General features: G+C 40.0%; 1 protein-coding gene across 9 annotated transcripts in view; it reads left to right on the top strand.

The window, feature by feature from the left end:
* Positions 1 to 24,180, top strand: part of LOC120540046 (voltage-dependent L-type calcium channel subunit alpha-1C-like) — a 1,017,626-nt gene that overhangs the window by 775,564 nt on the left and 217,882 nt on the right. For all 9 annotated transcript variants that reach the window (XM_039770507.1, XM_039770503.1, XM_039770506.1 and 6 more), the window contains exons 15-19: positions 2,604 to 2,724; positions 3,258 to 3,372; positions 3,796 to 3,916; positions 16,955 to 17,024; positions 19,701 to 19,830. In XM_039770507.1, coding sequence (XP_039626441.1) covers positions 2,604 to 2,724; positions 3,258 to 3,372; positions 3,796 to 3,916; positions 16,955 to 17,024; positions 19,701 to 19,830 — 557 coding nt within the window. The remainder of the gene's footprint in view (positions 1 to 2,603; positions 2,725 to 3,257; positions 3,373 to 3,795; positions 3,917 to 16,954; positions 17,025 to 19,700; positions 19,831 to 24,180) is intronic.

Raw genomic sequence — 24,180 nt, 5'->3', positions numbered from 1 at the left:
TTTCTCCTCAGAGTTTTTAAACATGGATTGATGTTTGGTTTTATAGTGTCTTTGTTCACTATATATTACACAACATCGTTTCACAGCATAACACACAAACAACACAATCCTTTTGTTGTATGAATCCATATTTGTTTGCCCAAAAGTCTTGAAATGAGTGGATATCAAGTTTTTGCCTTTTTTGAGTGATTTTAAGGGCACTGTATTACTTAATAACAACAGCAACTTTTGTGTTGCGGTCCATGAACTCTGCTGGCATGAGTAAGTGGATACTGGTATATAATGAATGAACAAACTAGTTCTTTTGTACTTGTCTTGGTTCACTGACATTAAAAAGGAATCTTTTCAAGGCATGTGCAGTGCATGCTACGGTTAATATGGGTTTCCAAGACAGTCTGGAGCTATAATTTTAACTTCACTTTAATGCTGTCTTCAGGAAATAGTTCACCCTGACTGAGTGATTATGACTATCTCAGTGCACAGACTGATTGAATGAACCAGTATGCTGGTTCAGTATGTACTGAACTGAAGACAGTTGACTTGCAGTACCGTACACTGAACTAGTTTAAAAAAGAATCAGTTTCTGTACTGAACTGCAGACAAGAGACTTGCAGTACATTGAATCACAGTTCACTTCGGAGTACTGCATCCTCCAATCATCCTTCTGCTAATACCAGCATAGGTGAGACATCCCCACCCACAATTACAGCAGCACAGGTGAGCAGAGTGCTGAGGAGACTTCGTGCCAGCAAAGCAACGGGTCCAGATGGTGTATCACCACAACTGCTGAAGGCCTGTGCGTTGCGAGGCTTTGGAAAACATCTTGTATCACCCCAGTCCCAAAGGTATCACGTCCTAGTGAGCTGAATGACTGTTGCTTTGACGTCACATGTGATGAAGACCATGGAGCGGCTGCTGCTTCACCACCTGAGGCCACAGGTCCGCCACGCCCTCAACCCTCTGCAGTTCACATACCAGGAGAAGGTGGGAGCAGAGGATGCCATTATCTATATGCTACACCGATCCCTCTCCCATTTGGACAGAGGCAGTGGTGCTGTAAGAATTATGCTTTTGGATTTCTTTAGCACCTTCAACACAATCCAACCTCTGCTCCTTAGGGACAAGCTAACTGAGATGGGAGTAGACTCACACCTGGTGGCATGGATCATGGACTATCTTACAGACAGACCTCAGCAGCGTCTCGGAAACTGCAGGTCTGACATTGTGGTCAGCAACACAGGAGCGCCGCAGTGGACTGTACTTTCTCTGGTCCTGTTCAGCCTATATACATCAGACTTCCAATACGACTTGCAGTCCTGCCATGTACAAAAGTTCGCTGATGACACTGCTATTGTGGGCTGCATCAGGAGTGGGCAGGAGGAGGAGTACAGGAAGCTAATCAAAGACTTTGTTAAATGGTGTGACTCAAACCACTTACACCTGAAACCAGTAAGACCAAGGAACTGGTGGTTGATTTTAGGAGGCCCAGGCCCCTCATGGACCCCGTGATCATCAGAGGTGACTGTGTGCAGAGGGTACAGACCTATAAATACCTGGGAGTGCAGCTGGATGATAAATTGGACTGGTCTGCCAATACTGATGCTCTATGTAAGAAAGGACAGAGCCGACTATACTTTCTTAGAAGGTTGGCGTCCTTCAACATCTGCAATAAGATGCTGCAGATGTTCTACTAGACAGTTGTGGTGAGTGCCCTCTTCTACGCGGTGGTGTGCTGGGGAGGCAGCATAAAGATGAAGGATGCCTTACGCCTGGACAAACAGGTGAGGAAGGCAGGCTCTGTTGTAGGAGTAAAGTTGGACAGTTTAACATCCGTGGCAAAGCAACGGGCATTAAGCAAACTCCTGTCAATCATGAAGAATCCACTGCATCCACTGAACAGTGTCATCTCCAGGCAGAGGAGTAGCTTCAGTGACAGACTGAGGAGATCGTTCCTCACCCACACTATGCGACTCTTCAATTCCACCCGGGGGGTAAATGCTAACATTACTCAAAGTTATTGTCTGTTTTACATGCATTTTTATTACTCTTTAATTTAATATTGTTTTTTGTATCAGTATACTGCTGCTGGATTATGCGAATTTCCCATTGGGATTAATAAAGTATCTATCTATCTATCTATCTATCTATCTATCTATCTATCTATCTATCTATCTATCTATCTATCTATCTATCTATCTAGTTCAGTTCACTGATGATATATATACTGTATATGTATCAGAAAGGACAGAATATAAAAGAAGGAAACTGCAGGAGATTAATCCAAAACTGTAAATATTATTTGTCATATTTCAATGTTCTCACAATTTGATGTGTGCACTATTCCAAGGTTCTATTTGTAGGACTGTTTTTTTTCTATTTACAGTTGAAATGTTATTTATTGTCAAAATTTAATAAAGTGGGTTATTATTATTATTATTGTTATTATTATTATTATTAGTGAATCACTTACTTTCTTGCATGCTTTTTATATTTTTTGTATTGTTTGGCAAATGTTTTGATACCATTATAGATTTTAAATGTGATACATTTTTAAATTCTGTCTTCTTTAGCCTTTATATATGTATGTGCTTTTTTGGTGGCAGATTCTAACCGGAGAAGACTGGAACTCTGTAATGTATGATGGAATTAAAGCCTATGGTGGTCCATCCTTCCCAGGAATGTTGGTCTGCATATATTTCATCATTCTTTTCATTTGTGGAAACTGTATCCTCTTTGCTGAACTATTAGGTATGTGAATCACCAATATGGATTGGTGATTCCAAAATTGCTCCAGTGTGAGTGAGTGTATGTCCATGTGTGAGCCATACAGTGGGCACCTGTACAGGAGGCCTTCCTGCTTTGTGCCCTGCACTACTGAGATAGGCACCAGCCCCTGAATTGCATTAGGTGAGTTTAAGAATGTACAGGTATGTATTACATGCTCCCATTTCTGTAATATTTAGTAAACTTGCTTCTTATTTTGTTTTGAACTTCATAGTCCCTTAATATTCTTCATTATCAAATTTAATTTAATTGCAAATACATTTGAGACAAATTACTGTGTATAATTTTTTCCTTTATTATGTAATTTGTCCTATTTACAAGTTTCGATTTGGCGTGAGACAATATGAAAATTAAATTACAATAACAAGATTAATAATTTATCTAGAGTAATACATTCTTTCTTATTCTTAAAACATTGGTTTGCGGCATTTTACAGATGTTTTATTGTTTTCCATAACTCCTTTAATGATCAGACATACTGCTAAATGTTTTCTTGGCCATTGCTGTTGACAATCTGGCAGATGCTGAAAGCCTTACTTCAGCCCAGAAAGAGGAAGAAGAAGAGAAGGAGAGAAAGAAATTGGCAAGGTATGTTAATGGTATCTGACATCACTACCCTTCAACAAATATTTTCAAGTTGTGTGATTTGTTGTTAAAAAAAGAAAGCTCTAAACCATTCTTATATATGTTTCAGAAATCCTTCCTCTCTTAAGTTACTGAGAAGGTGGTTAGAATCTGTTTGTCTCACTTTGTGTCTAGCAGTGATTAGCATAACAGCAATTTAATATAACATAAAGTTGCATGAAGTCGCCTCTTAAAATGCATGTAAATTCACAATTGCAATGAATTTCCTAAAAATTAATTTAGAAGTGTTTTTTAAATTTGGTGTGTGATTATTTATTACTAGTTAAATTATTTTTAAAAATACATTTTTCATTTGTAGATGTGGCTATAACCTTAGGAAATAATACAGAAAAATTATGGGACTCACCCTAATAACTTTTTTTTAAGGACTGCAAGTTCAAAGAAACAGCCTGAAAATGAGAAGCAACCAGTGGAGCAACAGAAAAATGAAGAAAAAATTGAGCTAAAGTCAATTACTGCAGATGGAGAAGTAAATACTAGAATAAAGGTAAGACAGTCGTTTTTTTTTTTGTTGATTTACATTTATTAAACAATAATACTGCATTGTAATAAAAATGTTTTGACCAAACCAGTGCTTATAATTCAAGAACCATGAGGGTAAAATGAGCCTGTTAATTTTGCTAGTACAAGAAAATCTGGTAACCAACTGGTAGTTAAAATAATAATAGTTTTTTGTTTACCAAAGTAGATCTTATTTACTATGTACCTTGTTAATTAATGAGTACATCTGTTATTAAGTGATAGCTGAGATTTGAAAAAATAAATTCAACAAAAAGTAATAGGCTGCTTGTTTTTTGTAAATTTCACTTTGTCTAATTTTGAATCATTTTATTTATGCACTGCATTCTATGAGAACATAAGAAATTTGACAAACAAGGAGAGATCATTCAGTCAGTCAAGCTTGTTTGTTTAGCTAATAGCTAAGCTGTCCAAATATCTCATTCAGATAATTCTTAAAGGTTCTCTAGGTTTCTGCTTAAGCTACATACCTCATTAGTTACAAATTTCCATAACTGTCAACATGAAGAAGTGCTTCCTAACTTCATAACTAATGCACTTCCCCTTAATCCCCCTTAAGCACATGATTAACCGTTAAGTTGAATTATCTAATAAAATGTAATAATTATCCAAGTTTGTCAGAGTATTATATGTCCTCAACTCGTGAGATGCACTTGGTTGCTTTCCTTCTCACAGCTTCATGTGCTGCTATGTATCTTTCGTAGTGTGTTGACCAGAACTGCACACAATTCTCCAGAAGTTGTCTTACTAGCGCATTTTTTAGTCTGAGCATAATGTCCCTATTTTTATATTCAACAGTTTTTACAATAAAGTAAAGACACCAGGCACTTGTTATTGACATTACGTTATTGGATATTTTTATGTAGCATCAAGGTAAGATATCACAAAGCAACTGAATTGTGCCAGTAGGTGCACCATTTATATGGACTCAACTACAGGTTATATTTTGGTAAATAGCCTCTTATTCGCTTTTCTTTGCTTTCTTAACCTGATATAATTTAATGGAAGTATTTACCCATCTGTTTTAAGGCAAAATTATTTAATTTGGGAGTATTGTTTGCCCTTGGCCTCCTACTTTTCTGACGTTATCTTCAATATAATCCCTTTTAGATTTGTTCTCAAAGCTCTTTTATACCAACTTCTTATGCCCTGAAGGCATTTTTCAGCAATTTCCAACTGAGGGGAGAACACCATAATAAAGCCTTATTATGCAATAAATAAAGGAAGGACAGTTATTTTTCCACAAAAATATGACGTATAACTTCTCAAATGTTATAAAAAAATTGTTTTAGTGTCAAATTTAAGAATTCTTTTACTCAAAAACTGAGGCCAAGATAGCCAAAAAACATAGCCGATCACTCATTTTCCAAATTTTTGTTATAAAATACAGTATATTTAAAGCTGTTCTTGTGAAAAGTTTCATGTTGATAACACACAAACACACAGTTATAGCATTTGACACCAAGGGCACCAAAAACTCTAGAACCTTTACAGTTAGGGATGCCCAAACTGTAAACATAAATAATATAAAATGTATATAAAATACTGTAAAACAGTGCTTCCCAAACTCTGTCCTGGGGACCCACTTTGGCTGCAGGTTTTTGTTCTAAACAGATTGAGAATCAATGTCAATACCTGATAACACTGATCTTGTTTAATTAGCTGGCATTTTTTTTATTCTACATTCAGAAAAGCACAGCAGCATGATTTTTACATTTATATAACCTTTAGAAATACTTTTAGTTTTGCTATAGATTTAAATGCTTAACCCTCTTTTGCCAATTCTTTTCCCTTTCTCTGTGCAGTTCCCCCTTCATTATATCTTATGAATGACAATTAAAAACAAGCAGAGCAGGCACCCATGTAAACAACACTGGATAATCAAAGGCTGGACCTACTTTACCATCAGATCCACTGATTAGTAAATAATGGATTAACACTAGAATTACCAGAGCCTACGAAAAAACTCGTAGATCCGTCCCACCTTAAATCACTTCTTAAATCCGTTCACACCTCTCCACCAGTGTCTTTTGTCATCTAAATGTGCTGATAAAGACAAACTGCAAGCAGCCGGCTATTCCACCCCCCCACACCGACTTAGAACGTACACGAACTTCTCCCAGCTTATGCCTTGATTGATTATCTGGGAGTGAAGTAGAGTTTTGAAGTGGAAATAATAGATTGTTATTTGGAACACACGCATTTCATGTGTGTTCTTTTTCTACAGTAATCTGTGCAAACATATTTTTAAAACAGAAACATTTTCATATTTTAGTAATAAATGTTACAAAATGTAGGCATAAACTATAAAATGTGTGAAGCCTGAAGTCCAAACATCAAATAAACACAAACAAGCGATTTACTGACTCAGAGCACAGCAGATTTCCCGTGCCTCAGAGACCCGAGTTTGATTCCCCGCTGGGGAGAAAATGTTTTTTATTTTTTTTTATTTTTAACCTTCACCGCTCTGCCTGCCTGCCTGAACTCTCCATCTATCTATATAGTAATAACAGTAATTTTATTATTATATAGCAGCTTCCCTGTCTGCCTATCATATAGTGCCTTTCCTTCCTATCTATCTATATATCTATCCCCTTAGCTGTTTTTTTATATATCTATTATACAGTGCCTATGGGGTGCCAAACAGGCAATTACAATGATTTTCGGAATATATAAAGTAATTCCTGAATATATCAAGTCAAAACTTGAATATATAAAGTCAGCATCGGAATATATAACCTCATTCCTGAATATATAAATTTAAAGTCAGATTATATTGATATTGATTGAAATGACTCAGGCACATTTTTAGTAAACTCAATGAGTTCCTAATACAACGTAATGAACTAAGTTAACAAAAACATCTTCAGAAAAATATTTAAAAAAAACACTATTCAGTTAATTCATTCAAAATGATGTATGTGCCCAGCATTTTGAGCACTATATTTATTTATTCTTTCTGTATGGGTGCATTTTTGGACGAACCTCACAAGCCCGATCGACTCTGAGTGGCTTCTGTCGAAGTTTACCTTTCACTAGTATGAGTGAAATTACAAGCACGGAAATTTTATATATTTGGGAATATTTTTATATATTCCAACGCTGAGTTTATATATTAAAAAATGAGTTTATATATTCCGACGCTGACTTTATATAATCAGGCTTTGACGTTATATATAATGGGGAATGATTTTATATAGAGAGACAGACAGGCAGATAAGTCACTAGATATATAAATAAACAGGGAAGGCACATGTACTGAAAGAAAAAAAAGATCAACATGTGCATTGATCCTGCTGCACTGAATAAGCTCACATGCTCTAACACCCCCATGACCCCCCAACCCCCGATCTGACTCTAAGCAACAGCGCAAGTACAGACACAAACCACGTGTAATCAAGAGTCTCTGGTTCGATCCCCACTCACTCCTATATTTGCCGTTTTCAGTAGTAAGCTGCTCTTTTGTGTTAATATTATACAGTACACACATACACTTGGTTTGCGTCTGTACTTGGGCTGTTACTTAGAGTCAGATCTACATGTGCATTGTGCAGCAGGATCAACGCACATGTTGATCTTTTTTTTATATATATACAGTACAGGCCAAAAGTTTGGACACACCTCCTCATTCAATGTGTTTTCTTTACTTTCATTACCATTTACATTGGTAGATTCTCACTGAAGGCATCAAAACTATGAATGAACACGTGGAGTTATGTACTTAACAAAAAAGGTGAAATAACTGAAAACATGTTTTATATTCTAGTTTCTTCAAAATAGCCACCTTTGCTCTGATTACTGCTTTGCACACTCTTGGCATTCTCTTTTTTTACCGTGTCCTGTTCGGCTGTGAAGCAATCAGAATTGATGTCTGAATGCTGGCGACTAGCCTTACAGTTTTTCTCTCAGGTGGAGCGTTACAGCTTCTGCTGACGTCACGCCTGATACCAAAACTTTATTAAAAAATATTTTTAGATGTTTTTAAGATTCGAACCGGACACGGAGACAAAAGTGAAAGAAAAAGAAGAGAGAGAAGGAAGAGATGGAGGTAAAGGGGGAGGGGGGGGTTTCGTATAGAATAAACAATAAATGAACCAGAATCCGCTTCTAGACCTGCAGAAAGAGAGGGGGAAACAAACAAACCACAAGACAAAAACATTGCCGCATCAGCTACATGAAGATATATAAAAATGTTTGCTGACAATCATACAGTAATTATTACTGAGGCATTTAAGGCCACCACAACCTTAGATCATGTGCTGAAGATGTCCAAGTCATACTTATGAAATCACCATGTGAGCACCTGTGTGTGTACGCACGCTTGTATGTGTAAGGTTTCTCTATAGGAGCATCCAATAGTGAGTGTGAAGGGCCACAGACCTGCCCCCAAAAAGCGGAAGAGGGAGGGAGTTCCAAGCCCAGAGATCCAGAGGTCACCCCAGAGCGCGGAGACCCCAGGGAGGCCGTCACCAGAGAAGCCCCAACCCCCACCCGAGAGGCGCAGAGGATCACCCCGGGGGTCACAACCAGCAGCCGGCAGAGTCCCGGAGATATCAACGGCAAGCCCTCAGGCCCGCCCAGCCGCTCTCCCCGAGTCGGCCGGGCCCGGAACCCAGCAGCCCGGGACCCAGGGCACCCACCCGCCGAGGATCCAACAGAGCCCAGGGAACCAGATCCCACCAGGCAGCCACCGGGAGCGACCAGACAGATGCTTAAGGCAGGGGAGGGTAGGCAAAGATGTTGTAGTATTGCCAGATGTCCCAGGAGAGGGAGGAGTCCAAAACCCCACCTGACATATACAGTCACACACAAACACAGTCATACACTCCCTCCCTCATGCTCTCACATACACATACAACCCAAGACTTACAAGGATGTACGCCAGACACCCATTCACACTCCCACACACACCCTACCTAACTCTGGTCCCGGTGCTGCCGCACCTGAGGTACAGCCATTCCTGGACGCCAGAGTTAGCCCGTTCCGCAGGGGTAATAGTGAGCAGGCACCCCATCCAACGTAGAGCAAAGCAACCCACCACTCCAGACCACAGGCAGACGGCCAGCTCCCACTCCTAGCCTCCAGCCCCGGCAGCTAACTGAGAACAGAGTGTGATAAGACCTCTAGTCTCCCTCCGCCTGCTCTAATGTAGTGTTGGTGTGTGCTGATAAGGTGCATTTTGTGGTTGGGGCGCAGGCAGTGCCGGCACCATGTGGCCTACACCAGCTGATGCCAACACACAGCCCCACCTCCCCCCCAAAACTCTCCGTGACTAGGTGCAGTTTAAAATTGGAAGTGGACACCGCACTCGGAGTGAGGCTGAAATTTCCCCACCGGATGCCGTTGAGTGTGCCCACTCCCAAGGCCCTAAGTGTGCATTTGTGTGGAATGTTTTTGTGGAAGTGTTTAATGTGCAAATAAAATTGGGGTGTAGGCTGCCACAGGACTGCGGAAACGGGATCCATACCGCACCCCTGACTTACCCACACCCCAAGGCCCTATGTGCATGTTTGTGTGATGATGTGAAGGAGCAGGAGGAGGGAAATGTCTGAGGATGGGGAGGAACGGCTGAGGGGCCTGAGCCCTCCAGGGAGCCAGCTCCCCTACTGGCCCCAATAGGCACCTCCGTTCCCAAAATCCACCCGGGCAGGAGGCCCCAGCCTATCTAGCCATGGCCCGAAGCAGCAGCATCACAGAGCCCCACGGAGTCTGAGGCCACCAACCCACACCACCCCAGCAGAATATTTACTCCCATCCCCACATTTACTCAACATTCAGATTAAGTAAGACATAAGACACCCAGGATAAAGCTGGATCCTCCCTCCCGGACATCCCTCCCCATGGTGGAACTGCCGCACGTTCCGCCCTCTTCCCGCAGCGTACATGCCAGGACCCAATCCCCAAGGCCCCACCCATATCCCCATCCGGGACGGCCGCCCCAAACCCTAAGCCACCAGGCCCACACCCAGACCAACCCAGGGGCATTGCGGCCACTAGGCAGCGACCGCAGCCACCGCCAAGACCCCCTAAGGCCCTACACACAACCACCAGAAGCCCACCCCGGAGGTAACCCAAGCACCACCAGAGTCGGGCAGCAGCCCCCAGCCCAAGACCCCCTAGTGAACCCACCCCAGGGATCCTCCAGATACTCCAAGCTCAGACTCTCCACCACATCAACCACAGCATCCCGCAGGACCATATCAATGACCCTCCATCATCGCTATGTGATGGAACCGATCAAAGGAGCCCAGAGAGATTGATTTGAAGTGGAGGCAGAGGCTGTCTCAAGTGTAATATGATCCAATAAAAGATTTCTATACTGGTTAATGCAAAGATTATCTTTGTTTTTCCAGTTTATGAGGATAGTTTTCTTAGCGATGCATATGGCAGTGAGAACCACGTGAACCAAATTTGTTTCAATCGGGACATCCTCTAGGTTCCCCAGCAAGCAAAATGAGGGGGAAGTTGGGATATCACATTTCAGACACTTTGACAGGTCTTCACATACTCTATACCAGAATCCTGAACAGGTGGACATGACCACAGTGCGTGGATATAACTGTCAGGAATGTTGTCTGTGCAGTGTGTGCAGGTGTCAGATGGCACAAATCCCATCCTGAACATCCGATGACCTGTATAGTGTACTCTGTGTAGAATTTTGTATTGAATTAGTTGTAAATTGGGGTTTCTGATCGTTTTAAAAGTTTTTAAACAGGTTTGGGACCAGAAAGTCTGATCAAAGCTAACTAATAGATCCTCCTCCCATTTGCCTATAGGAATTGCTATTGTATCATCTATTTTGGTCAATGTTTTATATACTTTAGACAGTAATTTGGGGTGTTTGAGATTACAGAAGTCTAATACCCTTGATGGTGTTTGTAATTCTACTTTAAGCTTAAATTTTTCTTTAACTACTGATTTAATTTGGAGATATTCTAAAATCTATTCTTGTCTATCCCAAATTGGGAGACTATTCTGTTAAATGGAATGAAATCCAATCCTTCAACTATGTGTTCCATGTATAGAATTCCTTTACTTTTCCAGTATGGGAGGTTCATCATTTTATTGTTTTGCAATATGTCAGGATTATTCCAGATGGGTGTGTGTCTGCATGGAATTAGTGAAGACTCCGTCATTTTTAGATATTCCCACCATGCTGTCAGTGAGGTACTGATATTAATACTTTTAAAGCTTTCATGCTTTCTTATTTTTGAGCTAATAAACGGTAGGTCCGAAAGCTCTATAGTATTGCAAAGTGTCTGTTCTACATCTAACCAGGACTCATCCAGCGGGTTATGTTGCAACCATCTTGGTATATATTGGAGCCTGTTGGTTAAGAAATAATGATAGAAGTTGGGTAGATCCAACCCTCCTCTATCTTTGGTCTTCTGTAGTGTTTTTAAGCTAATTCGTGGAGGTTTATCCTTCCAAAGGAATTTAGTGATGGAGGAGTCCAGGGATCTAAACCAATCAGATGATGGCTTGTTTGGGATCATAGAAAATAAGTAATTGATTCTTGGTAAAACCATCATTTTAATTGTGGCAACCCTCCCCATAAGTGATATCGGTAAGGATTTCCATCTAGCAAGATCATCTTCCACTTTCTTTAATAGTGGGATGTAGTTTAGTTTAGTTAGATCTGCCAGCCTGGGAGACACATGAATGCCCAGGTATGTAATATTCCCTGATTCCAATTGTGTATTAAGGGAATTGACAAAAGAGAAATTAATTGGAAGAACTGTGGATTTTAACCAGTTTATTGAATAATCTGAAACTCTTGAAAAGGAGTTTATTAGTTCAATTGCCTGGGAGAGAGAGGATTGAGAATTCTGAAGATAAAGTAACACGTCATCTGCATAAAGACTGATTTTATGTTCTATGTTCTTACACTTTATGCCTTTAATAACTGTAGTTTGCCTGATTGCTGCTGCTAGTGGTTCAATAAAGATAGCAAATAGCGAGGGGGAGAGAGGGCATCCCTGCCTGGTCCCCCTCTGAAGACAGAAGCTATCTGATGTTTGGTCATTTGTCCTGACGCATGCTGTTGGTGAACTGTATAAAATTTTTAACCAGTTTATGAAGAAGTTTCCAAAACCAAATTTATGTAAAGTTGCAAATAAGAACTTCCAGTTAACTCTATCAAAAGCCTTTTCTGCATCGAGAGATAATATACTGGTTTCCATGTTTCTGCTATAAGAAAAGTCTATTAAGTTGAGTAATCTACGTGAATTTGTGGATGAATGTCTCCCCTTAATGAAACCAGTTTGGTCTGGATGTATTATGAAAGGGGTTACCTTCTCTAATCTTTTTGCAAGGGCTTTACAAATTATTTTCAGGTCAACATTAATAAGAGAAATTGGGCGATAGCTGGTAGGAAATATAGGATCTTTGCCTGGTTTTAACAGGAGACTAATGTTGGCTGAATTCATGTTTGGCTGTAGTCTACCATTTTCTTGTATTTCACACATCATTCTGAAGAATGTTGGCGCCAGAATGATCCAGAATTCTTTGTAGAACTCTGCTGGAAACCCATCTGGACCTGGAGCCTTCCTATTAGGCATGGAGTTAAGAGCTTCCTGAAGCTCATCTGATGTTAATGGCGAGTCCAGGACTGTAGCTTGGCTATCTGATAATTTAGGAAGTATTATCCTGTCTAGAAACTCATTGATCTCATTATCTGATGGGTTAATCTGTGGTGAGTACAAGGTTTTGTAAAAATCTCTGAAAGTGTTGTTTATTCTTTCAGGGTCATATACTATATTCCCAGTTGAGTCTTTAACAGCAGATATGGCAGTTTTCTCTTTGTTTATTTTTAACTGGTTGGCTAAAAACTTGCCTGATTTATTACCGTGTTCAAAGTTTTCTATTCGTAGTCTTTGTGCTAAAATTGTGTTTTTGTCAATAATTCCTTTAAGTTCTAGTTTACTTTTACGCAATTTGTTTTGTAATTCTTCTTCTGGGGATGCCTCTAGAGACTTAATGATTTCTTCTAATTCCTGAATACGTTTGTTTTCTATTTTTTTCTTATGTGATGAGAAGGAAATTATTTTACCTCTCATCACTGCTTTCCCTGCCTCCCAGAGAACAGATGCTGATGTTCCAGGAATGTCATTGTGTTCTAAATATAAAGCCCACTCTTTTTTATAATATTCCACAAAACCTTCATCTTTAAGCAGTGACGTATTAAACCTCCAGTTTTACCTGATGGGATTGTTTTCTTATTTAACAGAGTTAAAGAAACTGGAGCATGATCGCTGACAACTATAGGGTGTATCTCAGTGTCTGAAATGTCAGCCAATAATGAGCTGCTGACTAGAAAATAGTCCAAACGTGAGTGAGAGTGATGAACATGTGAGAAAAAAGTATACTCTCTACGGCTGGGATAAAAAGATCGCCATGCATCACAAAGCCCATAATCACTCATATACTGTTTGACTATATTAGTGGAATGCCAACTGCGCTGAGTCCCAGCTGTACTGAGCCTGTCTGAAGAATGATCCATCCAAAAATTAAAATCTCCGCAAGTATAAGTGGACAGTCCAAGTGTTCGGAGAGTACAGAGAAAAATTATGAAAGAATGCGGGTCATCTATGTTTGGACAGTATATGCTAACAATACATAAGCTTTGATTTTGTATAGATAGTTTTAGTATTATAAATCTACCATCTGGATCTGAGACTGTGTCCAATACTTTGAAATTTGTATTTTTGTGTATTAAAATAGCTACACCTCTTTGTCTAGAGTTATAGGCGGCAGAGAACAGTGTGGGAAACTCAGATGTTTTAAGTTCATCTGCAACTGTGGCAGACCTATGAGTCTCTTGTAATAAGACAACATCTGCCTGCAGTCTTTTAAGCTGATCAAAAATCTTTAATCTCTTCTCTCTAGAGCCAGTTCCATGAACATTCCAACTGACAAACCTTAGTGTACCCATAGTTGTGTGTGTGATTAGCTAATGTATGGTGCCTTCAGGTGAGTTAGTTAAGTAAATAAATGTATAATTTAATCTGAAGAAAAAAAAATAAAAAAAAAAAAATATATATATATAAATAAAAATAAAGCAATAAATAAGTAAATAAAAAATATATGCATAATAATGCTAATAACAATAATAATATTATTAATGCTGATGATAATAATAATATGAATGCTGAAAATAAATAATAATAATAATGCTGATAATAATACTAAAGCTGATAATAATCAGACAATAATAATAATAATAATAATAATAATCAGACAGAACCAAAAGTGTTTGTGGTTGTATGATAAAATGTAATAATTATAATCTAGTGTTTGTATGCGTTGTGTGTGTGCTGACGCAGTGTAGGAAAGTTGTGTGATTGTGTCATGCGGATGTAAAGTTCCAGAAGCAGGTAAAAGAAGGAAAGGAAAGAGTGATACAGGTTAAGAAAAGAAAAAAAAAAGTAAAAAGAAAAGGTGTTAGAGGTGTGGGGTGGCGAGAGAACAGGTGATCCCATCATCTAAACACGGATATAGCAGCTTTTTTTTATATCCTGACATGCTCATACCCAGTGAATCCCGATAAGAAAAATAAACTTGTGACCTGATGTTGGGCTAATAAAGCCAGTCTGTCACTCCTCGCTCCTTGTACAGCCTGTTGTTGATGTAGAGCTTGGCCACTCTTGGCATTCTCTCGATGAGCTTCAACAGGTAGTCACCTGAAATGGTTTTCACTTCACAGGTGTGCCTTATCAGGGTTATTTAGTGGAATTTCTTGCTTTATCAATGGGGTTGGGACCAGCAGTTGTGTTGCGCAGAAGTCAGGTTAGTTGGACGATCATTTATTTTCAACAGGACAATGACCCCAAACACACCTCCAGGCTGTGTAAGGGCTATTTGACCAAGAAGGAGAGTGATGGAGTGCTGTAAATGGTGATGAAAATAAAGAAAACACATTGAATGAGGAGGTGTGTCCAAACTTTTGGCCTGTACTGTATATATATATATACACACTACAGAAACACATACACTCAAATAAAAAAGCACCATTTTTGTTTATTTTGTTTATTTTTATTCTTTTTTTCAAACATGTTTCAAGAATGGAAAGGAAACTTAAAAAGAGTTGGGGCAGCCATCCGTGTATTATGCCTTGGCTGCCTAAATATCATTGAGTTGTGTCTGGGTTAAAGTCCAAAACAGAACTGAAATCACGTGGCAAAGATGGCAACTTTAATGGTTTGGTCCGGAAGTGGTGTCATTGGGACAGGAAGTGCCATCATCATGGGCGGCAGAACCAGAAGTGACGTCGTCATTGGGCACTGGAACTAGAAGTGATGCCATCACGGGGTGGTGAAACTGGAAATGACATCATCACGGGCGCTGAAACCCTGTGGGATTTCCCGTGAATGGCCTGAAGAGGATTGACAGAAAAAGTCAGTGCACCTTGCCACCCCCTGGTCAGGCATGGAATAGTCACTATTTGGATCCTTCAGCTACCTCTCATGCACACGTGTGTGACAATGGGCATGTTATACATTATCGGAAACATCTCAGTCGCACCTATACAATGGTATAAAGCATGCGATGGCATAAACCACAAAACCAGAGGAACCTGATCAAAAGTGCCAGATTGCCAATGCCAAGCAGGCAAGCATAGACACTCTATAACAAACAATGTCTCGCTTATGCATCATCCCACAGTGACAAGCTTGAGCTAGTTTTATTCGGTAGAATCTGATATATAACATGTCTATATTCGCTGTTGGTTTGTGACGTTATATGCAACAACACACAAAATGTCCACTGAATGGCTTGGCATCAGAGGTTGATTTGTATGGGAGGACGTCAGCTTTTGAAAAAACATGGCCACAAGACCGTAACAGTGTTGTCAGAAGCGTATTGGGCTCAACTATCCATTGGTGTGAAGTTTGAAAATATAGGATCCACTGAGCAAGAACAACCCCTGCCAGAAATGCCAGATAGTAGGTGCCAACCTCGTCCTCAATGTCTTGCCTTTGTGTCAGATTACTCAGCGCTGTTTCCACGTAGTGACACAAGCATATGGCTTGTTTTATTCATGTCAACCTGATGTAAGTAATCGTATGTCTTTTGTATAATTTTGCTTTTGTTTTGTGGAGTTACATGTGCAAGCATGCAAAAAATCAGACGATCATTGTGTCAATTGTGGGCCTGTGTGAGCCGGGTGTTCAGTTGAACTGACTGTTGATGCCATCATTTGAAATCTGCTGCTCGAGACCTTTCAATTGATGTATGAAACATGGGTATTCCCTGTTCAGAATTATTACTAGGTTGTTTTTTTTAACATGGCACACGTATGATTTCATGCCAGATTAAAAGTCAACTGTACATACTGTAACAATATGATTGCTATGAGTGTGTAGTAAATCCCCGTGGCTTTCAAACAAGGTATGATTAATTTAAGGGAACCAATGACAAAGCAAATTAATAATGATTTGTTAATTATGTGTAGAATAATTGAAGTTTGCAAGTAGTAGATATCATATTTTAGTCTCTTGTCATTCATGTGGATTTACTAAGGTTGTAAGTGTAAGGAGTGAAAGTGTTAATGAAAAGATAGCTTATATTTGAGAAATTTGTAAAGTCATTTATATTAATACTTAGTAATTCTGTGATTTGTTTTAGATTTTGTATTCGCCAATACAATACTTTCAGTTCATACAGACTAATAATAGTGTTACTTTGGTGAACTCTGTTTATTCTCAAATTTATGTTATTAATTTATCATTTATGACAGTGTATGTTTTTTTTTTTACATCAAGATGAACATTTTTCACTTGAATGCCTTCATATTCAACAGAGCAACTATGCATAAGTCTTTTTTCATATACAAATAGTAGCAATTGTTTGACAGCACAGTATATAAAACATAAAGACTATTATTATTTAAATGTCTCATAGTTTTGGATCAAAATTCAGAGACAGAAACAGCTAAAGTATTTACCTGTATATCATGTAATCAATTAAAGTTGTACATCTTTTTTTATGTATGTTTAAATAATAGATTGGAACGGATGAGTTCCCAGTTGATGAAAATGAAGAAAAGAAATCGTATTCTGGAAGTGACATTTCAGGTGAGTGCTGATCTATATTTCAATTTCATATAAAGATATTATTTCAGTTTTATAACTGTCACCAATTACTAAACTGTCAGTTTTTCATTTTAAAATATTACATAATTTAAAGAAAAAAGGTCCCTGATTATAATTCAGTTTTTAATTGAATGCTGCTGTTGTCTATCAGGTTAAAAGTGTTTGTCTTCGGTATGGTTTAGTTGTGCACATTTACTTCTGGTGTAGATTGGCCTTAACATACTTTTTCAACACTCTCAGACCCTTGTAATCAAATTCAGGGTTGCTGAGACAAGAGTCTATACTGGCAATGTTTGGAACAAGACATCGCTAGGTTGGGAAATAATCCACTGCACAGCCCACTCAAGTAGAAACTAATTCCATACATTTTAAAATAGGCATCTTTCTTGATAAACTCAATAAAACTCCACATACTAGAACGGTTTAGTCTCAACTTTGTTGCTGTCTATTATCTAGTGCCCATTCTATTATTCTATCAGAAATTCAATGAGTGCTTAGTTTGTGAAGTGCATTTTGTTTTTTTCTTATTAACTGCCATGTCTACTGCAGTTTGGTTTCTGGAAAAGTCATTTTACAACAGCTGCTTGAGTTTTAGTAGAAAATGGTCTTAGCTCTACTCAGGATCCCTCTGTGATGTCCTGATTCCAGGGGTGTCCAACTTCGATCCTGGAGGGCCATAGTTACTGCAGGTTTTCACTCTAACCATTCTGAATTAGTGACCAGTTTTGGCTGCTAATTGATTACTTTACCTTAATTTTAAATGGTTTGCTGTTTAAGACTGAGAACCCTTAATTGTTTCTTTTTTCCTTAATTTACTGCCAAATGATAGTGAGATACAAAACAAGACAACACATGACCAGCTAACCTGTGCCCATCATACAATATCTTAAAATAAAGGAATGTGAAAGTTGTGTGTAATGTTGGTCTGCTTACTTCCACAAATCATTTTGACAGTACTCTTTAAAACAAGAAAACCAACCGTTTTCGAATGCCTGCTGTTGCAGAATGAGAACACCAACATGGCATGTAAATAAGTAATGGGTTTAATTGATTAATAAAATCAGCTTCTAACTAAGAGGTTGGCTGCAGTGGAATTAGTTGGAGTTTGAGGCCCCAACTTTGGTTATTTGTTAGCTCACTTCACATCTTTTTTTGTTTGGCTGTCATTTAAGGATACAAGAAAAAATTCTGAAGATTGAGTCTTAAAAAAACAAGACAGTTAAAATGAAGGGTAATAAGTCATTTAATAATAGAAATCAGACACTGACTAAGAAAGTGGCTGGAAGGAAAACCCACAGCTACTACAGTCATTCAGGATCAGAGTTGGACACCTACCTCTGTTCTAATCTTACTTTACAACACATTTAATATAGTTAACTACTACTTGCTTCTTGTTATGTGAAGATTTGCTGCTAAGCATTTCTTATCCCCCTTTGTATTTGTTCAGTAAGCACAATTTTCTGTTCTTGGTTTCTCTTTCCCGTAATCTCCTCACCTTGGCCAGATCTTATGTTCAGTCATTTCTTTCCGCTCCTGTTTTTACCCAGATCTCCAACTACATTTCTACCATTTCATTGTGGAAGAATAATCATCACATTAATCTTGACTTCTTCAAGTCTGGGACCTTTTGATTACCATCTCTTTGCCCATCTACAGGACATTCTCTACTCTTTGTCCTTAATAATGTTACCTTCTTGCTGCCATTTTGCCAACCTTGTTGCTTATTTTAAACTTTTTCAAAATCCAACCATATTTCACTACCTACTGTATAATATTTAACCCTGTGTAGTTTACTTAAGGGCAGCACGGTGGTACAGTGGTAGCGCTGCTGCCTCACAGTTAGGAGACCTGGGTTCGTTTCCCGGGTCCTCCCTGCGTGGAGTTTGCATGTTCTCCCCGTGTCTGCGTGGGTTTCCTCCCACAGTCCAAAGACATGCTGGTTAGGTGGATTGGTGATCCTAAATTGTGCTTGGTGTGTGGCTGTGTTTGTGTGTGTCCTGCAGTGGGTTGGCACCCTGCCCTGGATTGGTTCCTGCCTTGTTGGCTGGGATTGGCTCCAGCAGACCCCTGTGTTCAGATTCAGCAGGTTGGAAAATGGATGGATGGATAGTTTACTTAAGCTGATGGGGATCCCAGCTAATGCTAGATGACCTCTCTATTTAATCCAAATAACTTTTGCCACAATAGTGCATCCATTTCTTAATATTACCCTCAAGATTCTTTTATTTCACTCTCTCACCTAAATTCCTAATGCTGCTGGAATCCAATTGAAAACCCCTACCTTGACTTACAGATTCTTGCGTAGTTCTCTATCTTTCTTTCTATAGTCTCTAGTGTTTCTGTGTGTTTTAGTAGAATTCCTTATTTTCTTTTGGTCTGTGTAATGCCTTTTCTCAATTCAAGTCATGGGATGAGGTTTCTGAGACCATTCTATTTGATTGTGGTCTTTTTCTTTCCCACTCTCGATCTCTAGAATTATGCTATCCCTCTGAAACATCACCTGTTTATTTTTTTTTGATGTTTTTGTTTTATGCTAAGGTTAAAAAATAATTATAATAGTCAACTTTTTGTGAGGTGGTTTAGGTAAAATGATTTTCTGAGAAAATTGTAATTGTAATAATTTAAATTTTAGTGCTATCTGTTTGTCTGTGTTTGTAGGTGATGAAGAGGAAGAACCTGATATGCCTGTTGGCCCTCGACCTCGGCCACTCTCTGAACTCCATCTTAAGGAAAAAGTTGTTCCTATGCCTCAAGCCCGTGCCTTCTTTATCTTCAGCCACACTAACAAGTACGTACATCATTATGAGGCTCAACAAACAGATGAAGAAAAACCTCTCTTGAACTAAATAAAGATCTGTAACCTTGCCTTATAACTAAAAAGTCAAAGTCAAAGTCAAAGTGAACTTTATTGTCATCTCAACCATATACAAGTATACAGATAGACTAAATTATAAGCTCAGGGTCCACAGTGTAACAACATGATGTGCAAATAGTAAATTAAAAATAGAATAAAAATTTTAAAATTTATAATTAAAACACAAACAAACAAGACAAGACATTGTGCAAAGATAGGACAAACAAGTAGCAGCAATATTGATGTGTAAGATATGTAATATAATAAGTAAATAAATAATAAATAATAGATATAGATAATACAGAAATTATCAGTGTATGATAATAGTTGTTTAAGACGTGTGTAAACAATGACAGGTCAGAATGTTTCATAAATCCTTAGAGGTCAGTATGAGATTTTCAGTTCTTTGCAGGATAGTGGTTTTCATGTATAAAAGTTCTGTTTTGTAGAGGAGGTTGAGGCCGTGTGGAAGGTCCCAGGGGGCAGCCTGGTGTTAAGGAGTCTAACAGCTTGGGGTAAAACTCTCCTGCAGCCTCGCAGATTTGGCTTTGATGCTGCAATATCTTCTCTTGGATGGCAGAAGTGTGAAAAGTCCATGTGAGGGGTGTAAGGGGTCCTGCACAATGCTGCAGGCCTTGGACACAGCGCTTGTAAAATATGTCTTGTAGTGAAGGAGAGGCACCCCAATAATGTTCTCTGCTGTCTTCACTATCCTTTGCAGGCGCTTGCGGTCGGATATGTTGCAGTTGCCATACCAGACAGTGATGCAGCTGGTCAGGACACTCTCTATGATGCCTCTGTAGAACATGGTGAGGATGGAAGGGGGAAGACGTGCTTGATTCAGCCGCCTCAGGAAGTGTAGTCTCTGCTGGGCTTTCTTGATTAGTGATGAGGTGTTATGTGTCCACGTAAGTTCCTCAGTTAAGTGCACGCCGAGGAACTTGGTACTCCTAACAATCTCCACATCTAAACCGTTGATGCTGAGCGGGATGTGGGCAGGACGTGATTTTCTGAAGTCCACGATTATCTCTTTTGTTTTGTCGACATTGAGAGATAGATTGTTGTCTTCACACCATGCGGACAGCCATTTCACCTCATTTCTGTATGCTCTTTCATCATCCCTGCTTATCAGTCCCAGCACCGTCGTATCATCCGCAAACTTGATGATGTGATTGGTGTTGTGCGTGGCTGTGCAGTCGTGAGTCAGCAGGGTGAAGAGCAGTGGACTAAGCACACAGCCCTGCGGTGCTCCAGTGCTCAGTGTGATGATGCTGGAAGTGTTGTAGCCCATCCGAACTGACTGGGGCCTCTCTGTCAAGAAGTCCAGGATCCAATTGCAGAGGGTGGTGTTTAGGCCCAACCTGCTCAGTTTTACCACCAGCTTTGGAGGGATGATTGTGTTGAAGGCAGAGCTAAAGTCTATGAATAGCATCCTGACATATGTGTCTTTTTATCCAGATGTGTCAGGGAGATGTGAAGGGCAGAGCATATGGCATCCTCAGTTGACCTGTTTGAGCGGTATGCAAACTGAAGAGGGTCAAGGGAGGCAGGAGATTAGTCTTTATGTGTGACATGACTAACCTTTCAAGCACTTCATTATGATTGGTGTGAGTGCAACTGGTCGGTAGTCATTCAGGCATGTCACTGATGACTTCTTTGGCACTGGTATGATGGTGGTCGACTTGAAGCATGTTGGGACTGACGACTGGCTCAGAGATGTGTTGAAGATGTCTGTGAGGACACCAGCCAGTTGACTTGCACATTCTTTGAGCACAAGACCAGGTATGTTGTCAGGTCCTGCAGCCTTCCTTGGATTGACTCTGGATAGAGTCCTCCTCACATCTGTTATGGAGAGACAGAGTGCTTGGTCAGTGGAGGGAGGTGTTGCTTTTCTCGCAGGCTCTTTGTTCTGTGCCTCAAACCGCAAAGAAGTTGTTCAGCTCATCTGGAAGGGAGGCATCACCATCACTGCTGTGTGGATTGGGCTTGTAGTTTGTAATTGCCTGAACACCCTGCCACATATGACGTGTGTCTCTGGTGCTGCTGAATTGTTTGTTGATCTTCTGCGCGTATGCCCACTTAGCTCTCCTTATAGCACGAGACAGGTTGGCTCTGGTCACCCTAAGGGCGGCCTTGTCTCCAGATCTGAAGGCTGCATTTCTGATCTTGAGCAGCTTGTGCACTTCTCTTGTCATCCAGGGCTTTTGGTTGGCTCTAGTGGTAACATCCTTGGTAACAGTAACATCCTCTATGCATTTGGAGATGTAGCCAGTCACAGAGTCTGTGTACTCCTCCAGATTGATGGAGTCACCATCCATAGCAGCCTCTCTGAAAATGTCCCAGTCTGTCAATTCAAGCAGTCTTGAGAGCTGAAACCGCACCAACCTGCCACACTCTGATGCCCTTGGGCTGGTTTAGTGCGCTTCAGCAGGGACTTGTATGCAGGAACCATAAAAACGCTGATATGATCTGAACAGCCCAGGTGAGGGTGGGGTAGTGCCTTGTAGGCGTCAGGAGCGCTTGTGTAAACATTGTCCAGACAGCTTCCCCCTCTAGTTGCAAAGTTCACATTCTGGGAGAATTTTGGGAGAAATGACTTCAAGTTGGCATGATTGAAGTCTCCAGCAATAATGAAAATGCCTCGGGTGCGCGCTTGCAGTTTGCTGATGATCTCAGAGAGTTCCGCTAGCCTGGTTAGCATTTGCGCTTAGGCGGAGGTAGACCGCCACCACCATCACGCAACTGTATTCCCTCGGCAGGTAGAAAGGCCGACACCTTACTGATAAAACCTCTATCAGCGGGAACAGTGTCGCGAACTGAGGCAGCGCTCAGACACCACTCTCTGTTCACATAAACACACAGTCCGCCCCCGCGGTCTTACCGGACAAAGAGGCGTCTCTGTCCGCTCGGAAGATGGTCAGTCCGTCTAGCTGGATTGCCGAAGTCTGCAATGTTTTCCTGGAGCCATGTCTCAGTGAAAATAAAGATGCAGCAGTCTCTCATTTCCCACTGCTTGGCCCGCTGCAGCTTTATATAATCCAGCTTGTTGTCCAGCGATCGGACGTTCGCAAGCAGAATAGACGGTATCGCAGGTCTGGTGGGGTTAGTTTTAGCCTTGTGCGAACACCGCCGCGTTTACCTCGTTTCTGTTTCCGATCTCTGCGCTATGCGCCAACTCAGCTTCTCAGGCTGCCGAAGTAAGCAAAGGCTGCGGAGCGCCTCAGTCACCTCACTGGGTATTTCGCAGCAGTTTCTTTGGAAATCTAGCAGGATTTGCCGCTCGTAAATGTATGTCTGCGTACTACTATCACTTAAATCTACTTTTCTACTTATACTAGTTAACAAAGACGAACAAAGATTAACACTAAACACTGCGGACTCGGGAGCTCTGTAAGCCGCAGCCTGCACGGGCGCCGCCATACTTCATAAACCATACTTCATACTTCATACTTCAAAAACTAAAAGCTTTAGTTTTAAAATATATATTATGTTTATGCATAAATAATATTGTAGTACAATTTTTAATACATTAAAATTATTCTTACAGTGTAACAGTCTTCATTACAATGAAGTTTACAACTCCATTTGTTTAGTGTATCAAGGTTCTCTTTAGAAATTGTACTCTATTTTTAGTGAGATTAATTTTTTAGGGGTATCGGGGCCACGGACAGAACTCTGTACCGATTGAACAGATATGCTACAGTAACAAGGGTTGGATCATGATAGACCAAAACTCCTACTTTACATTCCACACCATCACCCGTTTCACTGTATCAGTAGCTGGATTTCCATTGCAGTTATGAAGTTATGAGTAAAATAGAAGGAACAGTTCTGACAAGTCAACAAAACACAAATGTGTCTGTGTTTCTGTTAAGCAATTTTATAGAAATAAAGTTTGTTTTATCACCTGAAATTAAAAAGGTGACCAATATGATGGGTAACGATTCTGTTATTTCACTTGCGCCTACAGTCACCGTGTTCATTTTTAATCAGAGGCAATGAGGGAGAGTGAATATGATGAAGGGAAGGCAAACTACCTATACTTGGCAAAGGCCATGTTTTATGGATTTCTTTGAAATTGTCCACAGTGATTTTACTGAGAAGTTGTGGGTACAGAATTTGTGGATGAGCAGCTCAACATCCATGGAATTATGCAACACAATAGGCCCTCTTGTGTCCCCTGCCAACGCGGATTGAGACAGTCCCAACCGAAAAGTGCATACCCATCACACTGTCTACCTGTGCTAAGTACAAGGTTATTACCAAGACCTTTGGTGTGAGCAA

Source organism: Polypterus senegalus, chromosome 12, assembly GCF_016835505.1.
Source record: "Polypterus senegalus isolate Bchr_013 chromosome 12, ASM1683550v1, whole genome shotgun sequence".
NCBI classification, from domain to species: domain Eukaryota; kingdom Metazoa; phylum Chordata; class Cladistia; order Polypteriformes; family Polypteridae; genus Polypterus; species Polypterus senegalus.
Note: the sequence above shows the minus strand (reverse complement) of the source record. Positions and strands in the feature narration are given on the sequence as shown.